This window comes from Rattus norvegicus, chromosome X (genome assembly GCF_036323735.1).
Source record: "Rattus norvegicus strain BN/NHsdMcwi chromosome X, GRCr8, whole genome shotgun sequence".
In the NCBI taxonomy this organism is placed as follows: domain Eukaryota; kingdom Metazoa; phylum Chordata; class Mammalia; order Rodentia; family Muridae; genus Rattus; species Rattus norvegicus.
Window position 1 is genome coordinate 110,712,487 of NC_086039.1, and position 17,565 is coordinate 110,730,051.

General features: G+C 43.5%; 1 protein-coding gene and 1 long non-coding RNA gene across 2 annotated transcripts in view; one reads left to right on the top strand and one right to left on the bottom strand.

Annotated features, from left to right (window-relative positions):
- Positions 1–13,683, top strand: part of LOC120099292 (uncharacterized) — a 32,034-nt gene extending 18,351 nt beyond the window's left edge. The window contains exons 3-4 of the long non-coding RNA XR_005498363.2: positions 12,850–13,046; positions 13,183–13,683. This is a non-coding gene — a long non-coding RNA (uncharacterized LOC120099292). The remainder of the gene's footprint in view (positions 1–12,849; positions 13,047–13,182) is intronic.
- A 1,064-nt stretch (positions 13,684–14,747) lies between these two features.
- Positions 14,748–15,363, bottom strand: Kcne5 (potassium voltage-gated channel subfamily E regulatory subunit 5). Its single transcript, NM_001101003.1, has one exon. It carries the CDS (start codon positions 15,293–15,295, stop codon positions 14,864–14,866), a length of 432 nt encoding a protein of 143 aa, NP_001094473.1. The 5' UTR covers positions 15,296–15,363; the 3' UTR covers positions 14,748–14,863.
- Positions 15,364–17,565: the final 2,202 nt, after the last annotated feature.

Consider the following 17,565-nt stretch of genomic DNA (forward strand, 5'->3'; position numbering starts at 1 on the left):
GGGCAGGCTCTGAATGGATGTTCCTTCAGTCTCTGTTTTAATCTTTGCCTCTCTCTTCCCTGCCAAGGGTATTCTTGTTCCCCTTTTAGAGAAGGAGTGAAGCATTCACATTTTGATCATCCGTCTTCAGTTTCCTGTGTTCTAGGCATCTAGGGTAATTCAAGCATTTGGGCTAATAGCCACTTATCAGTGAGTGCATACCATGTATGTCGTTCTGTGATTGGGTTAGCTCACTCAGGATGATATTTTCCAGTTCCAACCATTTGCCTACGAATTTCATAAAGCCGTTGTTTTTGATAGCTGAGTAATATTCCATTGTGTAGATGTACCACATTTTCTGTATCCATTCCTCTGTTGAAGGGCATCTGGGTTCTTTCCAGCTTCTGGCTATTATAAATAAGGCTGCGATGAACATAGTGGAGCACGTGCCTTTTTTATATGTTGGGGCATCTTTTGGGTATATGCCCAAGAGAAGTATAGCTGGATCCTCAGGCAGTTCAATGTCCAATTTTCTGAGGAACCTCCAGACTGATTTCCAGAATGGTTGTACCAGTCTGCAATCCCACCAACAATGGAGGAGTGTTCCTCTTTCTCTGCATCGTCGCCAGCATCTGCTGTCACCTGAGTTTTTGATCTTAGCCATTCTCACTGGTGTGAGGTGAAATCTCAGGGTTGTTTTGATTTGCATTTCCCTTATGACTAAAGATGTTGAACATTTCTTTAGGTGTTTCTCAACCATTCGGCATTCCTCAGCTGTGAATTCTTTGTTTAGCTCTGAACCCCATTTTTTAATAGGGTTATTTGTCTCCCTGCGGTCTAACTTCTTGAGTTCTTTGTATATTTTGGATAGAAGGCCTCTATCTGTTGTAGGATTGATAAAGATTTTTTCCCAATCTGTTGGTTGCCGTTTTGTCCTAACCACAGAGTCCTTTGCCTTACCGAAGCTTTGCAGTTTTATGAGATCCCATTTGTCGATTCTTGATCTTAGAGCATAAGCCATTGGTGTTTTGTTCAGGAAATTTTTTCCAGTGCCCATGTGTTCCAGATGCTTCCCTAGTTTTTCTTCTATTAGTTTGAGTGTATCAGGTTTGATGTGGAGGTCCTTGATCCACTTGGACTTAAGCTTTGTACAGGGTGATAAGCATGGATCAATCTGCATTCTTCTACATGTTGACCTCCAGTTGAACCAGCACCATTTGCTGAAAATGCTATCTTTTTTCCATTTGATGGTTTTGGCTCCTTTGTCAAAAATCAAGTGACCATAGGTGTGTGGGTTCATTTCTGGGTCTTCAATTCTATTCCATTGGTCTATCTGTCTGTCTCTGTACCAATACCATGCAGTTTTTATCACTATTGCTCTGTAATACTGCTTGAGTTCAGGGATAGTGATTCCCACTGAAGTCCTTTTATTGTTGAGGATAGTCTTAGCTGTCCTGGGTTTTTTGTTATTCCAGATGAATTTGCAAATTGTTCTGTCTAACTCTTTGAAGAATTGGATTGGTATTTTGATGGGGATTGCATTGAATCTGTAGATCGCTTTTGGTAAAATGGCCATTTTTACTATATTGATCCTGCCAATCCATGAGCATGGGAGATCTTTCCATCTTCTGAGGTCTTCTTCAATTTCTTTCTTCAGTGTCTTGAAGTTCTTATTGTACAGATCTTTTACTTGCTTGGTTAAAGTCACACCGAGGTACTGTATATTATTTGGGTCTATTATGAAGGGTGTCATTTCCCTAATTTCTTTCTCGCTTGTTTCTCTTTTGTGTAGAGGAAGGCTACTGATTTATTTGAGTTAATTTTATACCCAGCCATTTTGCTGAAGTTGTTTATCAGCTTTAGTAGTTCTCTGGTGGAACTTTTGGGATCACTTAAATATACTATCATATCATCTGCAAATAGTGATATTTTGACTTCTTCTTTTCTGATCTGTATCCCCTTGACCTCCTTTTGTTGTCTGATTGCTCTGGCTAGAACTTCAAGAACTATATTGAATAAGTAGGGAGAGAGTGGGCAGCCTTGTCTAGTCCCTGATTTTAGTGGGATTGCTTCAAGTTTCTCTCCATTTAGTTTAATGTTAGCAACTGGTTTGCTGTATATGGCTTTTACTATGTTTAGGTATGGGCCTTGAATTCCTATTCTTTCCAGGACTTTTATCATGAAGGGGTGTTGAATTCTGTCAAATGCTTTCTCAGCATCTAATGAAATGATCATGTGGTTTTGTTCTTTCAGTTTGTTTATATAATGGATCACGTTGATGGTTTTCCGTATATTAAACCATCCCTGCATGCCTGGGATGAAGCCTACTTGATCATGGTGGATGATTGTTTTGATGTGCTCTTGGATTCGGTTTGCCAGAATTTTATTGAGTATTTTTGCGTCGATATTCATAAGGGAAATTGGTCTGAAGTTCTCTTTCTTTATTGGGTCTTGTGTGGTTTAGGTATAAGAGTAATTGTGGCTTCATAGAAGGAATTCGGGAGTGATCCATCTGTTTCAATTTTGTGGAATAGTTTGGATAATATTGGTATGAGGTCTTCTATGAAGGTTTGATAGAATTCTGCACTAAACCCGTCTGGACCTGGGCTCTTTTTGGTTGGGAGACCTTTAATGACTGCTTCTATTTCCTTAGGAGTTATGGGGTTGTTTAACTGGTTTATCTGTTCCTGATTTAACTTAGGTACCTGGTATTTGTCTAGGAAATTGTCCATTTCCTGTAGATTTTCAAGGTTTGTTGAATATAGGCTTTTATACTAAGATATGATGATTTTTTGAATTTCCTCTGAATCTGTAGTTATGTCTCCCTTTTCATTTCTGATTTTGTTAATTTGGACACACTCTCTGTGTCCTCTCGTTAGTCTGGGTAAGGGTTTATCTATCTTGTTGATTTTCTCAAAGAACCAACTTTTGGTTCTATTGATTCTTTCTATGGTCCTTTTTGTTTCTACTTGGTTGATTTCAGCTCTGAGTTTGATTATTTCCTGCCTTCTACTCCTCCTGGGTGTATTTGCTTCTTTTTGCTCTAGAGCTTTTAGGTGTGCTGTCAAGCTGCTGACATATGCTCTTTCCTGTTTCTTTCTGCAGGCACACAGCGCTATGAGTTTTCCTCTTAGCACAGCTTTCATTGTGTCCCATAAGTTTGGGTATGTTGTACCTTCATTTTCATTAAATTCTAAAAAGTTTTTAATTTCTTTCTTTATTTCTTCCTTGACTAGGTTATCATTGAGTAGAGCATTGTTCAATTTCCACATATATGTGGGCATTCTTCCCTTATTGTTATTGAAGACCAGTTTTAGGCCATGGTGGTCTGATAGCACGCATGGGATTATTTCTATCTTTCTGTACCTGTTGAGGCCCGTTTTTTGACCAACTATATGGTCAATTTTGGAGAAAGTACCATGAGGAGCTGAGAAGAAGGTATATCCTTTTGCTTTAGGATAGAATGTTCTATAAATATCCGTTAAGTCCATTTGGCTCATGACCTCTCTTGGTCTGTCTATGTCTCTGTTTAATTTCTGTTTCCATGATCTGTCCATTGATGAGAGTGGGGTGTTGAAATCTCCCACTATTATTGTGTGAGGTGCAATGTGTGTTTTGAGCTTTAGTAAGGTTTCTTTTACGTATGTAGGTGCCCTTGTATTTGGAGCATAGATATTTAGGATTGAGAGTTCATCTTGGTGGATTTATCCTTTGATGAATATGAAGTGTCCTTCCTTATCTTTTTTGATGACTTTTAATTGAAAATTGATTTTATTTGATATTAGAATGGCTACTCCAGCTTGCTTCTTCTGACCATTTGCTTGGAAAGTTGTTTTCCAGCCTTTCACTCTGAGGTAGTGTCTGTCTTTGTCTCTGAGGTGTGTTTCCTGTAGGCAGCAGAATGCAGGGTCCTCGTTGCGTATCCAGTTTGTTAATCTATGTCTTTTTATTGGGGAGTTGAGGCCATTGATGTTGAGAGATATTAAGGAATAGTGATTATTGCTTCCCGTTATATTCATATTTGGATGTGAGGTTATGTTTGTGTGCTTTTCTTCTCTTTGTTTTGTTGCCAAGACGATTAGTTTCTTGCTTCTTCTAGGGTATAGCTTGCCTCCTTATGTTGGGCTTTACCCTTTATTATCCTTTGTAGTGCTGGATTTGTAGAAAGATATTGTGTAAATTTGGTTTTGTCATGGAATATCTTGGTTTCTCCATCTATGTTAATTGAGAGTTTTGCAGGATACAGTAACCTGGGCTGGCATTTGTGTTCTCTTAGGGTCTGTATGACATCTGTCCAGGATCTTCTGGCCTTCATAGTTTCTGGCGAAAAGTCTGGTGTGATTCTGATAGGTCTGCCTTTATATGTTACTTGACCTTTTTCCCTTACTGCTTTTAATATTCTTTCTTTATTTTGTGTGTTTGGTGTTTTGACTATTATGTGATGGGAGGTGTTTCTTCTCTGGTCCAATCTATTTGGAGTTCTGTAGGCTTCTTGTGTGCCTATGGGTATCTCTTTTTTTAGGTTAGGGAAGTTTTCTTCTATGATTTTGTTGAAGATATTTACTGGTCCTTTGAGCTGGGAGTCTTCACTCTCTTCTATACCTATTATTCTTAGGTTTGATCTTCTCATTGAGTCCTGGATTTCCTGTATGTTTTGGACCAGTAGCTTTTTCTGCTTTACATTATCTTTGACAGTTGAGTCAATGATTTCTATGGAATCTTCTGCTCCCGAGATTCTCTCTTCCATCTCTTGTATTCTGTTGGTGAAGCTTGTATCTACAGCTCCTTGTCTCTTCTTTTGATTTTCTATATCCAGGGTTGTTTCCATGTGTTCTTTCTTGATTGCTTCTATTTCCATTTTTAATTCCTTCAACTGTTTGATTGTGTTTTCCTGGAATTCTTTCAGGGATTTTTGTGTCTCCTCTCTATGGGTTTCTACGTGTTTATTTATGTTTTCCTGGAATTCTTTCAGGCATTTTTGCGATTCCTCTCTGTAGGCTTTTACTTGTTCTCTAAGGGAGTTCTTCACGTCTTTCTTGAAGTCCTCCAGCATCATGATCAAATATGATTTTGAAACTAGATCTTGCTTTTCTGGTGTGTTTGGATATTCCATGTTTATTTTGGTGGGAGAATTGGGCTCCGATGATGCCATGTAGTCTTGGTTTCTGTTGCTTGGGTTCCTGTGCTTGCCTCTCGCCATCAGATTATCTCTAGTGTTACTTTGTTCTGCTATTTCTGACAGTGGCTAGACTGTCCTATAAGCCTGTGTGTCAGGAGTGCTGTAGACCTGTTTTCCTGTTTTCTTTCAGCCAGTTATGGGGACAGAGTGTTCTGCTTTCGGGCGTGTAGTTTTTCCTCTCTACAGGTCTTCAGCTGTTCCTGTGGGCCTGTGTCTGGTGTTCACCAGGCAGGTCACTTGCAGCAGAAAAGTTGGCCTTACCTGTGGTCCTGAGGCTCAAGTTTGCTCTCGGGGTGCTGCCCACGAGCTCTCTGCGGCGGCAGCAACCAGGAAGATATGTGCCGCCCTTTCCGGGAGCTTCCGTGCACTAGGGTTCCAGATGGCGTTTGGTGTTTTCCTCTGGTGTCCGAGATGTGTGTGCAGAGTGCAGTCTCTTCTGGTTTCCCAGGCGTGTCTGCCTCTCTGTAGGTTTAGCTCTCCCTCCCACGGGATTTGGGTGCAGAGAACTGTTTATCCGGTCTGTTTCCTTCAGGTTCCGGCGGTGTCTCAGGTGCAGGGGTCCTGCCGCTCCTGGGCCCTCCCCTACGGGAACCCAGAGGCCTTATACAGTTTCCTCTTGGGCCAGGGATGTGGGCAGGGGTGGGCAGTGTTGGTGGTCTCCTCCGCTCTGCAGCCTCAGGAGTGCCCACCTGACCAGGCGGTGAGGTCTCTCTCCCTCGGGGTTTGGGAGCAGAGAGCTGCTGCGAATAGATTTATTCTTAACATAGATCTTATTGACCTCTAGCGCTTCCTTAAAAAAGAACGAGAGAGAGAGAGAGAGAGAGAGAGAGAGAGAGAGAGAGAGAGAAAGAAAATTTAATACGTTGAAATTTTTCCCTTGCAACTTATTATTTGTCTGTAGCATACTCAAATGGCCAGCATCACTATTCTTGTGCCCTGGGTCCTTATTGCGCAAGAAGAAACTGGTGCCCCACCTTCAGCCAGCAAGCACTAGTCCAGGCCCGCAGATGCACAGTGATAATTATGCAATCGTATAGCCGATGTGATAACTGAGCGTAAGCGGAGTAAGGGCAGATAACACATGTGCACAAACGAATGACTGACATCCCGATGGGTCTGCATGCGACTGCACAAAGTTTTCCATTACATTACTCAGAACGACCGACTGATAATTTTGCACTTATTGTTTCTTTGTAAAATTTCTCATTGAAAATTTTCAGAGCACGGGCATCTGAAACCATGGAAAGCAAAGCTGTGTAGAAGAACTGCTGTAGCTGAAAATGATGTTTAGAGAACTTGACAAGGGTTAAATTGGGCAGGGCTTTACAATCACCCCAGTGGCTTGCGATTATATTCTAATCGTGTGGATAATGTAAAAAAGCCTTGAGTAGATGGGGATGGTATGCTTTTAGGTGTCCCATTCTTCGGGCACCAGGTAGGTAGTGTTTTAGTAGTGCAGGGGAAATGACGGAGGCAAAGACTGAGGTCCTCAAAGTAGAGCTCATTAGACATGATCATGTATACAAACCCCGTAGAGGTAAGATTCAATGGCTCTGGCTGTTAGGCTGAATTTGGGAAGGTAAAGGAAAGGGGAGATTCAGTATGACTACTGCTGTGACAGAAGCAAGTGAAGAGGAAATGGCAGGACCATTTACAAAACTGTAAACTGTCAGAAAGTGAGAGTGAATCTAATTAGAGATCTTATTTAAGAGTTAGAAGCTGGGCTGGAGAGATGGCTCAGCGGTTAAGAGCACCCGATTACTCTTCCAGAGGTCCTGAGTTCAATTCCCAGCAACCACATGGTGGCTCACAACCATCTGTAAAGAGATCCGATGCCCTCTTCTGGTGTATCTGAAGGCAGCTACAGTGTACTTATATATAATAAATAAATAAATCTTTAAAAAAAAAAGAGTTAGAAGCTAGAGAATCTGTCGATTTTAGAGGAGGATCGATTATTCTGATAAACTGGAAATGCAAGACCTGTAGTATTTCTTAGTTTCATGATACCCTTGGTTTGGAATGTGCTTATGTAAAGTTAGAAAGCCATCTTGGTTTGTTTTGCTTCATCACGGTCACAGAGACAACTGTTATTCCTAGACTGCCTAATATCAGTGTTCTATGCAGTTATTCCTTACAGGAGAATACTAACATGAACTGTCAGTGAACACCAGTCTAACCTCTAGACAGTATGAGGTTTAAATGTAAATACCAGGGCAGGGCCCAGGTGTTATTACTTGCTTTTATTTTCTCAAATTCAATCACACATTATGGAAGGAATTCTAAAAGATAAATTGGGGGCTGGAGAGATGGTTCAGTGGTTAAGAGCACTGACTGCTCTTCCAGAGGTCCTGAGTTCAATTCCAGCAACCACATGGTGGCTCACAACCATCTGTAATGGGATCTGATGCCTTCTTCTGGTATGTCTGAAGACAGCTACAGTGTACTCATATACATAAAATAAATAAATTAATAAATAATTCTTTAAAAAGTAAATAAGGGAGGAGTATGGAGGAGAGAGAAAAGGGGATAACATTTGAAGTTAAATGCATAAAAAACCCAAGAAAAATAAAATAAAAAAGTAAATAAATTGGATGTGTTAAGGTTGAGATAGACTACAATAGCCACAGAAAGATGTCAAGTAGACAGATATGTTAATATGGAGTTCAGAGAAAGAATTATCAGGATGAATTACAAATTTGGGAGTCATTGTTGGAAATATGGTATTAATAGGGGAAGACGCTATTGTGTTGGGACTCACAAAATGAAGCCACTGAGTAATTAAAGAATCAACGAAAGAGACTGAGAAGAAAAGAGCTGATGAAGAAAGAGGTCTACAAAGAAACTGGGGGAGGGGATATGGAAATCAGGAGGGCAATGCCAGGAAGAACCAAACAATTTCTTTAAATGCTACGAAGTAGCCACACAAAGGCCAGCAAGCAATAGCTTAGACCATAAAAACAAAAAACAAAACAAAAAAAACAAACAAGCAAAAAACAAAACAAAACAAAAAAACCCTACTGTAATGAACTGAGCTATGACTGGAAGGGAATAAAGCAAGGATAGACCATTCACTTGAGGAGTTTTACTCAAAGGGTGGATAGAGGAATGGGGCAATGCACGCAGAGGGAAGAGGGGAAGATAGTTATCATCAAAGTGGGTGAAACTAACATTTTATACTGACAGGAATGAGGAAACTGGAGGCAGGAGGTGACTTGTGGTTCGTGGCTCTGAAGTGGTGAGAGAGCTATGGGAAGCTGAGTTGAAAGGCATGCGTGCAACTTAGTTACTATTATTCAACTCCTACCAAGAGCTAGCTAGGTATAATGCTAGCTAACTGTTGAATCTTCATAATGATCCTGGGGAGGCAAGTGCTAGTTAATACACCTACTTTACAAACTTGAACCGAAGTTTAGAAAATGAATTAACTTTCCTGGTGCTACCCAGCCAGTAAAAGACACCCCACCAGTTTCCCTGGTAGTATAGGATTATAGCCTAGGCTCTGTGCACTGTATGTACCCTTGCGCTTGCTTGATGAGAAAGGCAAAAGACATAGGCGCTCTAACTGACCAGCCAATAGGCTTGCTAATGGAAACGCTCCAACTCCCAAAAGATGGTGTCGGTTACTTGAGATACAGCAGAGTAATCTAGCTGATTCTGGAGCGTCTATCCCAAAGCATGGGTTGTTATTTGGCTGTGGCCTTGACTCAATATAAGCTTATAAGATGTCAAAATTTTCATTCGCACAACCCTGGGAGGACAATCTCATATTTCTTTTTGTTTATTTATTTTCGGAGGGGGGTTGGTTATTCAAGACAGGCTTTCTCTCCTGGACTCACTTTGTAAACCGGGCTAGCCTCAAACTCAGAGATCTGCCTACCATTGCCTCCCAAGTACTGGAATCAAAGGCACGCACCACCACGCCTGGTCCCCCTCCTTTTTAAAGTCTCTCATATCATTTTCTCCCAACTGCAGTTTCCCCTCCCTCCCTTCCTCTAAGTTCCTCCACACTTACCTCTCTTCCCTTTGCTTTTCCATTTCCCTTCAGAAAAAAGCAAGCCTCTCAAGGACATCAACCAAACACGGAATAACAAGTTACAATAAGACTAAGCACAAACCCTCATATCAAGGCCAGACAAGGCAAACCAGTAGGAGGAGAAGGGTCCCAAGAGCAGGCAAAAGAGTCAGAGATAATTCCCACTCCCACTGTTACAAGTCCTACAAGAACATCAAGGTACACAACCATAACTTAAATGCAAAGGACTTAGCTTAGACACATGCAGGCTCCATGACTATCATTCCAGCCTCTGTGAGCCCCTATGAGCCCTGCTTAGTTGAATCTATGGACCATGTTCTTATAGTGTCCTTGATCCCCCTGGCTTCTACAATCCTTCTGGCCCCTCTTCCAAAGGATTCCCTGAGCTCTGCCTGGTGTTTGGTCATGGGTTTCTGCATCTGTTTCCATCAGTTGCTGGATGAAACCTCTCTCATGAGTATGGAGCTAGGGTTAACTCTCTGAGTATAGTAGAATGTAATTAGGAACCATCTAATTGACTTTTTCCAGTTGTTCTTGATCCTATCCTAGGTCTCTGGGCTATCCAGTCTCTGGGTCTTTGCCACCCAATGTCAGGCATGGGCTCCCTTTTGTATTATAGGCCTCAAGTTGGACCAGCCACTTCCACAAGTTCTATGCTTTACTCTGTTACTCTAGCACTTCTTACAGGCAGGACTAATTTTAGGTTGAAGGCTTTGTAGCTGCATTGATGTCCCAGTCCCATCACTGGAAACCTTGCATGGTTATAGAAGATGGCCAGTTCAGGCTCCATATGTATCCGTTATTACCAGGAATCCTAACTTGGGTCACCCTGGTAGATTCTAGGGAGTTTCCATTCCATTAGGTTTCTACATTGCACCAGAAATGCCTGTCCTCAACTCCAGTCATCTCCCCCAGTCCTCTTTCCCTCTGTTCCCACCCACCTGATCCCTTCTGTTCCCATTCTCACCTACTCCCAGTTCACTCACAAAATATACTTTACTTTGCCTTTCCAAGGTGACCTATGCATCCTTCCCTGAGCCCTCCTTGTTACTTAGCCTCTCTGGGTCTGTGCACTGTGACATGTTCTTTTATTTCTTTGCTGACTCGTCTTTCCCTTTGTGTCCTTTTAGTGGACTGGGGATTAAAGAGAGAACATGACAAAGGTTTCAGTCATATTCTGCTTACCCATAATTCATCTCATGCCAACTTCATTCCCCACTCCAGGTGATGTGAATACCCCCAGGGGGGTCATCTGAAGCAATGACAAAGTTCAATTATTTCTGTATAACTCAACTGCTTCCCTTTTCTCTGGCTTAAAAGAGCAGTGTGGCACAACATGGTAAAGTTTTCAGGATATGCACTTTACCATAATTGTACAAAACATATCTTAAGCTGCCTTTAATCTGCTCTGGCTGGGTTTCCTTCAGAGGAAAAATACACTTGACACAGCTTTGACTATGACTCTGTCACCCCTCAAAATGCAGTTGACAGGACACTGAGTCATGTGCTATCTTGTTCTGAGATTTTAGTATAGAAAAAAAATAGTATTACCTTGACCACATTGTTTTACTGGGCACACTGCAAGTTAAATAACAGACTGGCTGAACAGTCACTTCCCATCTAAATTCTTCTACCACAGCCATTTTTAGTAAAGAGTTCAAGTTTCCCTAGGCTAAGGTTGCTGACTCATCCAATCTATTCACCCTTGATTGCGCAGTCATACTCCTTACCTACACAGAGCATGCTAGACTATTCTTCCTCTTACCTGTCTCCCCAGATCCATACTTCCAAGGGACAGTGCCAATTACTTGAGACTGTCACTTAGGCTCTAATGAGATCCTGCCATTTCAGGGAAAGAGCTAGGAGGAATGCAGCAGCTACAGATGTGGGAGATGTGTGGTTTATGCTTTCATTTCCCTTCCTTGGCAGAGGAAGTTTGGCAAATAAACAGGGCACTTTGGGGGAAGAACTATAGAAGCCCCCAGATCCTGCCTTTTTTGTTGGTTTTCTTTCTTATGCTCTACCACTCCCTATGGCCTTGTGCCTGGTGCAGCCCCTGTACCTGTGGTATCATGGCCATTTTAAATGGGAATTCTGGTACTGCAAGCCAAGGAGAGGAGAGTGGTGAGACCATTATGCATGGATTCCTACTCAGCGGAGATTTTTGAGAATGGGGGAGATGAGCTAAGAACTGTGATAGCTGCTAATTCAGAAAGGTGTTGCTAATGTTCTTTGGGCAATTCTACAGAGTAGGGAATCTTCTCTTCCTTTTAATTTCCTTCCCTGTTTATCTTCCTAAAGAAGGGTAAAGAAAGCATAAAGTGAACACTTATACATCTGTGGCTGCTGTGTTTCTAACTATTCCCCATCCATGACCTCATTACAGCCTCATTTTTACCAAAGCATGGGCACTTAAGCTCAGAGAGGCTGAGTAACTCGCTCTGGTAAAGAATACTGGGTAATTGGCAAAGTCATGGGTAGACTCCAGTTCCTGGGTTTCCTGGTCCTCTGCCTCCCTTCAAGACATCATAGTACATTTACTTTAACCACCAGGCAAAACTATTTGGAAAGCAGCCCAAGTCCTTTCCTCTTTGTGGATTCAAATCGTGTGCAGGTCATGGGTTTATAAAAGCAACTGCAAATTGAAAAGAAGATGCTAACTAGAAACAAATAAAAGGTTCCATTTATATCCCTGTAAAAAACTAAACTGTACTACACGGAAGTGTTCTTATAATGGAAGAAAAGCTTCTGCTCATTTCTTTACTGGTCATGAGACTTCAGCATACTGTGACTCAAAACATTGCCTAGGACTCCTCTGTTAAGAGCCTCAAGTTACAGGGAAGCCTGGTTCTTCTGCTTCTCCATTGTTACAGAGCAAAGATCTGAACCTAAGTGGAAAGAGGATCTATGTGATAATGTGGGGGAGGGGATGGTCACGCTTGTTAAAAAAAAAAATAAGTTGTGTACCACCTTCAAAATCACTTAAGGGCAAGTCTAAACCTTCCAAACTTAAAGAGTAACCTCATGCTATTTGGGGCTATGTTATCAAGCCTGGAGATTCATGCCCTCTAGCTTTCCTCTTGTCCACTGTGACATGATCACTTTGATGCTATGGATACCCTGTTGCTTGGTAGATATCTGGGTGTCCAAACTTGTGTGAAACTCCATTAACTGGGACAAACTCTTAATTATGAAAGCATTTGACAAAACCCACTGGACAGTAAAGCAGTTTGCTCTCCCTCCAGCCAGTTCACTTTTCTAGAAAGGAGCCTTCTGTATTGCTACTGTGTGTAGTAATTCTTGAAGGGTACCTAAGTTTTAAAAAGGTTAAAAACATTATGTAAAACCGGGACTGACTTGATTTAATTCTGTTTTCCACTACTAGAATTATAATGCTTTTCTGTGGGTATTGTTTCCAATCTGTCTAGTTTATTTCTTTTACTTTTAGCAATATATACTTATGGATAGTGGTAATGGTTACAAATACACTTCCCAGGTTTTAATACCTAAAGAAGCCATTACATTTCATTATCAAAACCACCCCTTTTGTCCATTTATGCCAGAGAAGTAAATGGAATGATTGCAGTTAACACACAGCGTTACGGACTATGTCCCATGTCCTTCAACATGGTCATGTATCTCTACCCTTCTTTCACAGCCTCCTCAGGTCTCCCTACACTGCTGGAGTGGTTCTGCCAGCATCTTCTATCTTCCCATCGTTGCCCTGGATACCTGCCCAGTTCTCATCCCCCACCTTCAAGAGAAGGCCGTAACCTTAGGCCTGGAACTGGAACTGGAGAGGAACCAATGAGGCAAGGCCGGCATAGCTTCAAGGAATGAAGTCTGGGAATGAAAGTAAGTTCGTTTAACTTATTAATAGAGCCCGTAAAACACCAGGTGAACTGGAAGGTCAAGGGCAATGACTTGAATGAATCTTCTGGACTATCAATGCGTGGAACTGACCCATAATGTCTTCATCATGCTACTTCAGAGAAATCAGCTGCCCGGAAGCAAATTGGCTGACTCTAACGAAGTTAATCCATGGATATTTGATGAAGTCCAAACTATCATTATAACTGTAAGTATTTCAGCCCTAAGCAATTTTCTGATAACCTGGACAGAAGGGGAGTGAGTCAGGATGGATTTACTTCTAGAGCTATGTATGAGGGTGCAGGTTGGAGAAGGTCAAAGCCAGTCTGGGCTCCATATAAGTTCAGGGTGTGCTTTAACTGTATAATGAAACCCTGTCTCTAATCTCTCATAAGAAAACACAGACCTCTGAGTTCTTTGTTACAATTTTACCTTGTGCAAGTCTCATCTCATTATAAAGGTAACTCTAAAATTCCCTTTCAATACAGTTAGTACTTACAGGACTTAGAGACTTTTTTTAACTACATTAATTTTAAATTTTTATATATGTGTACCGTATCTGCAGCACCCCTTCCTTCCAACTTCTTCCGTGTCTTGAAGGCTTTTGAAAATTAGCCTTGTCATTTTTAAAAGTGGTGAAGAATGAAGAAAAAGGGAAGAGGTGATAAAACAGACCTTCAGAAACACGTTTAAAAAGAAAACCATTCAGACACAGAAGCATCTTCACTGTGCTGCCCAGGCAGGCCTTGAACTCATGAATTCAAATGATCTCCCTTCCTCAAGCTCCTCAGTAGCTGGGACTCTAGATAGGTTCTCTCCTTTCCACCCCCAACCCCACAGCTATCATATTTGGTTTATAATCAATATAGAAATCACCACAACCACCCAATTCCCAACCATCCTCTCCAAATGAACAATATACAGTGTCCTGCCTATCCAGTTGAGACACTTTGAGATCTTGAGTTACTGTTTAACAGACTTTATTACCTGCCTGTAAGATTCCCCAGGGTTACAGAGCTGGGGAAGACTGAGCCTCATGGCGGATGAAGTACACATGGCAGTAATGACTGAACCAATATAAGAGAAGCATTTGGAAACACTAAGGCTAAGCATCTAGTAATGATTATCCAAGCCAGATGTCCAAATCACTAATACTCAGACCTTTGGGATGACAATTAGGGGGATAGGGAAACAAGAACACCATACCCCTGGGACCAGAGATCTTCCTTTCCCATTGAACCTTCCTTCCCCTTCAGTCCATTCTATCAACAATAGTGTCTCCCTAATAGCCTGCTGAAGGAAAAGATGTCTGAGGTCTCTTGGTGCTCTTTGTCTCTGTCCCCAAGGCAACAGAAAGCCGGGGCTGCTGCAGCCGGCCTGGCAGTGATGGCTAACCCCATTAGCTGTGCAGAATGAGCAGTCCTTGGCAGCCCCCAGAGCAGCTGCCAGTTAAACGGCCCAGAGTTCTGCTAGACTTCGTTGCTTCGATTCAATGCCAAGTGTTGGACGTGCTGGATTCTGTTCCCAGAAGGCTGGAGCATGGCATTGGGGCTGGCTGAAGACAAGAGAGCAGAGGCAATTTAATTCAGTTGGATGTGCGGGGTAGGGGTGCTGGCGTGGAAGGGAGGGGAGAGAGAAAGTGGTCGGGTGTGAGTAAGGCGCTGCTTCTCCTTCCAGGGCTTTTCCTTGAAGGGTTCTGACCGCTCATCATCTTCTGGGCCTCTGGTAAAGCAAGCTTTGGAAAGGCAATAAAAACGCGGGAGCCAGGCCCAGATATAAACAAAATGAGGAGGGCAGCGAATCTAGACCCTCTCAGCGCACTGGGCCAATGCAGGCAGAGCCCCTGGTGCGAGCTGGTGGCTGCCCTCACCCAGCAAGCCCTGGCCATTCTCCGGGTCAGCAGATGCGACGGCGGTGGGGACCCATTCCTGCTCGGCAACACAGGCCAGGGGTGGCTCATCCTTGGCCTCGACGAGCTTGCGGGAGCGAGTGTAGGCCAGGATGAGGCCTCCGGCTAGGCAAGCATAGAAGATCATGATGAGTAGGATGTAGAGATAAGCATCGTTACCCTTGGCGCTGGTCGCCTCACGGCCCACGAAAGGGTCAGGGACGACCCCCATGCCCATGCTCGGGCCGGATCCGACACCGAGGCCGCTGGCGTTGCCACGATGATGCAGCTCCAGCAGCAAGCGGTTCAAGAGGGTTTGCAGCCGTTGGCTCTCGCTGCAGTTCATGGCTGTTGGAGAGTGGCACGGAGGCTCCAGGACGCCGTTGACCTTTCCCCCTGGACAAGGGGAAGCAAGCGAGCAAGGGGAGTAAGCAGAGCAGGCAGGGTGCACAGACTTCGACAGCGAGGTGGCACCCAGCTCCCCAGCAGGCGCGCAGTGACTGGGGGCACGGACCGGGGCTTCCTTATCCCCTCACCCCCGCTCCTCCTCCCCTTCCCCACCACGCCCCCTCCAGCCGGCCGCCGCCTCTTTCCAGGCTCAGACTGTCTGGCCACTTAGGGGAAAGGGGACAGCTGGTAGGGGGAGGAGAAGGGGACAAGGGTTGGGGCAAGCCCAGAGGAGGGGCGGAGAGGGTGGGGGCTCGGAATGCGCGAGGCTCCAGGCAGCAGAGGTTGGCAAGGCCGCATGCTGGGGCCAAGCCTGGACCCTGGGCTGCGGAAGAGAATTCCTTCCAAGTTCTAGCTACCAGCCCTGCGGGCCTGGCTTTGGCCCAGATACAGCAGCCGCCTGCCTCCCCTGAGGCAGAACCTGCCCTGGAGCACACCCAAACAAGACTTCATATGTCTTCCATCAGCTCTAGCTGGATTATGGCAGCTGAGACCCCTCGTTCTCATCCTACCCCCGTTAGTCAAGGCCTATTTCCTTTCTAGTCCTCACACATTTTTCTCACACTCTCCCACCTGTGGTCTAAAGAGAGTATCTTACTTAGTGTGTATTTGGTGCCAGAGTTATTGATCAGATAGGCCAACACAGTGGAAGACTCCTAGGTTATTCAAAATGCTTGCTAACGGTACAACAGACTGCAGGGAAGTAGTCTTGCTCCGATATACCTTGACAGTCACCCGTGTGCCTTAAGATGTGTGTGTTCTATGCACAACGTGACCTTGTTTCCTTTGACTAAGCCATCTCCCAGAAAAGACATCTAATTCTACCATTAGGAGGAGCAGGGACAACAAGAAAAAAAATCTATGGCTATACTCTGTAGATGCTTCTGAGTGTGAAAAATGCCCTTTCTAGAAAACGTAGGTATTCTGAGTTAAAGCAGAGCACAGTTGTGGGACTGTCCAAGGCATGATAATAGCTCTAGTGTCTGGTGGCTTCTGATACAGCCATGTTTTCTTGGGGACTTATGTTCTGGTAGGGGAAATAAAGCAATCAGACTAAGGTCAATTCCAGGCATGTCTAAGCTGAAGAAGGGGCCACATGCTTCACAAGATAAATATGACCTCAGTCAAACACTTTGTAGATGACGGTCATGTTTTATTTCAAAATTTAAGGCTGTCTTCAATTGAATATAGACTAAGAAAAAGGTTTGTAGACACGAGGAGTAGAAAGAATGAGGTAGTGGCGGTCACGTCTGGCTGCATGGAGACAATAATGAGAGAACAGCAGGAAAAGCCCAAGCCCTCTGGACATGCCTCGAACTAAGCTGCCTGATCAATAAAATCCATTTGATCCAGAAGCCAAGCTGTCAGTGGCATGGGGTCTTAATATTTATTTTTATTTTGTGTGTTTGAGTAGTCTATCCATGTGTGTTTCTGTGCACAGCGTGTATGACTGGTGCTTGCAGAGGCCTGAAGCGGGTACCAGATTCCCTGGAACTTGAGTTGCAGATGGTTATTGAGCTGAGGTAGAACCTGGGTCCTCTGGAAGAGCAGCAGGTGCTCGTAACGACCGAGCCATCTCTCCAGCCTTGCCATGGAGTTTAAAAGAGCTTTGCTGGTGCCTTTGCTTCAGCCACTCTTCAGCCCATTTTCCTCAGGGGCCAGAGCCTTATAGGTGTTTGGGTGGGGTTGATATCACTCTCTCCTAGCTTCACAACTTGTAACAGGTCTCAGAGACCTTTTTTTTTTCCTTTTTTTTTTTTTTTTTTTTTTTGGAGCTGGGGACCGAACCCAGGGCCTTCCGCTTGCTAGGCAAGCGCTCTACTGCTGAGCTAAATCTCCAACCCCTCAGAGACCTTTTATATGACTTGGACAGATGCCTCAGGCTTCTAAGCTCAGGGGGGCTTCAATCAGGGAATGGCTGCTAATGTGACTTGGGTGATGAATGCCACAAGACACCACTAGGGACTTGGCAATGCAGTAACTCTCCAGAGATAAAGCTGTTCAACTGAAAGACTCCTCCTGTCTTTTTAACATTCCTTTAAAAAAAAAAAAACCAAGGTATGGACAGTACTACAGGTAGAAAGGCTCCTCCCCATAACGTAAAGAATAACCCCTTAACCTTGGACTTCTCAGTGGCTTATGAAAGTTGTAAAAAAATGACTTCCATTT

Bases quoted from the DNA above. Each gene is read 5' to 3' on its own strand.
- Kcne5 (NM_001101003.1), bottom strand. From the start codon at position 15,295: ATGAACTGCAGCGAGAGCCAACGGCTGCAAACCCTCTTGAACCGCTTG.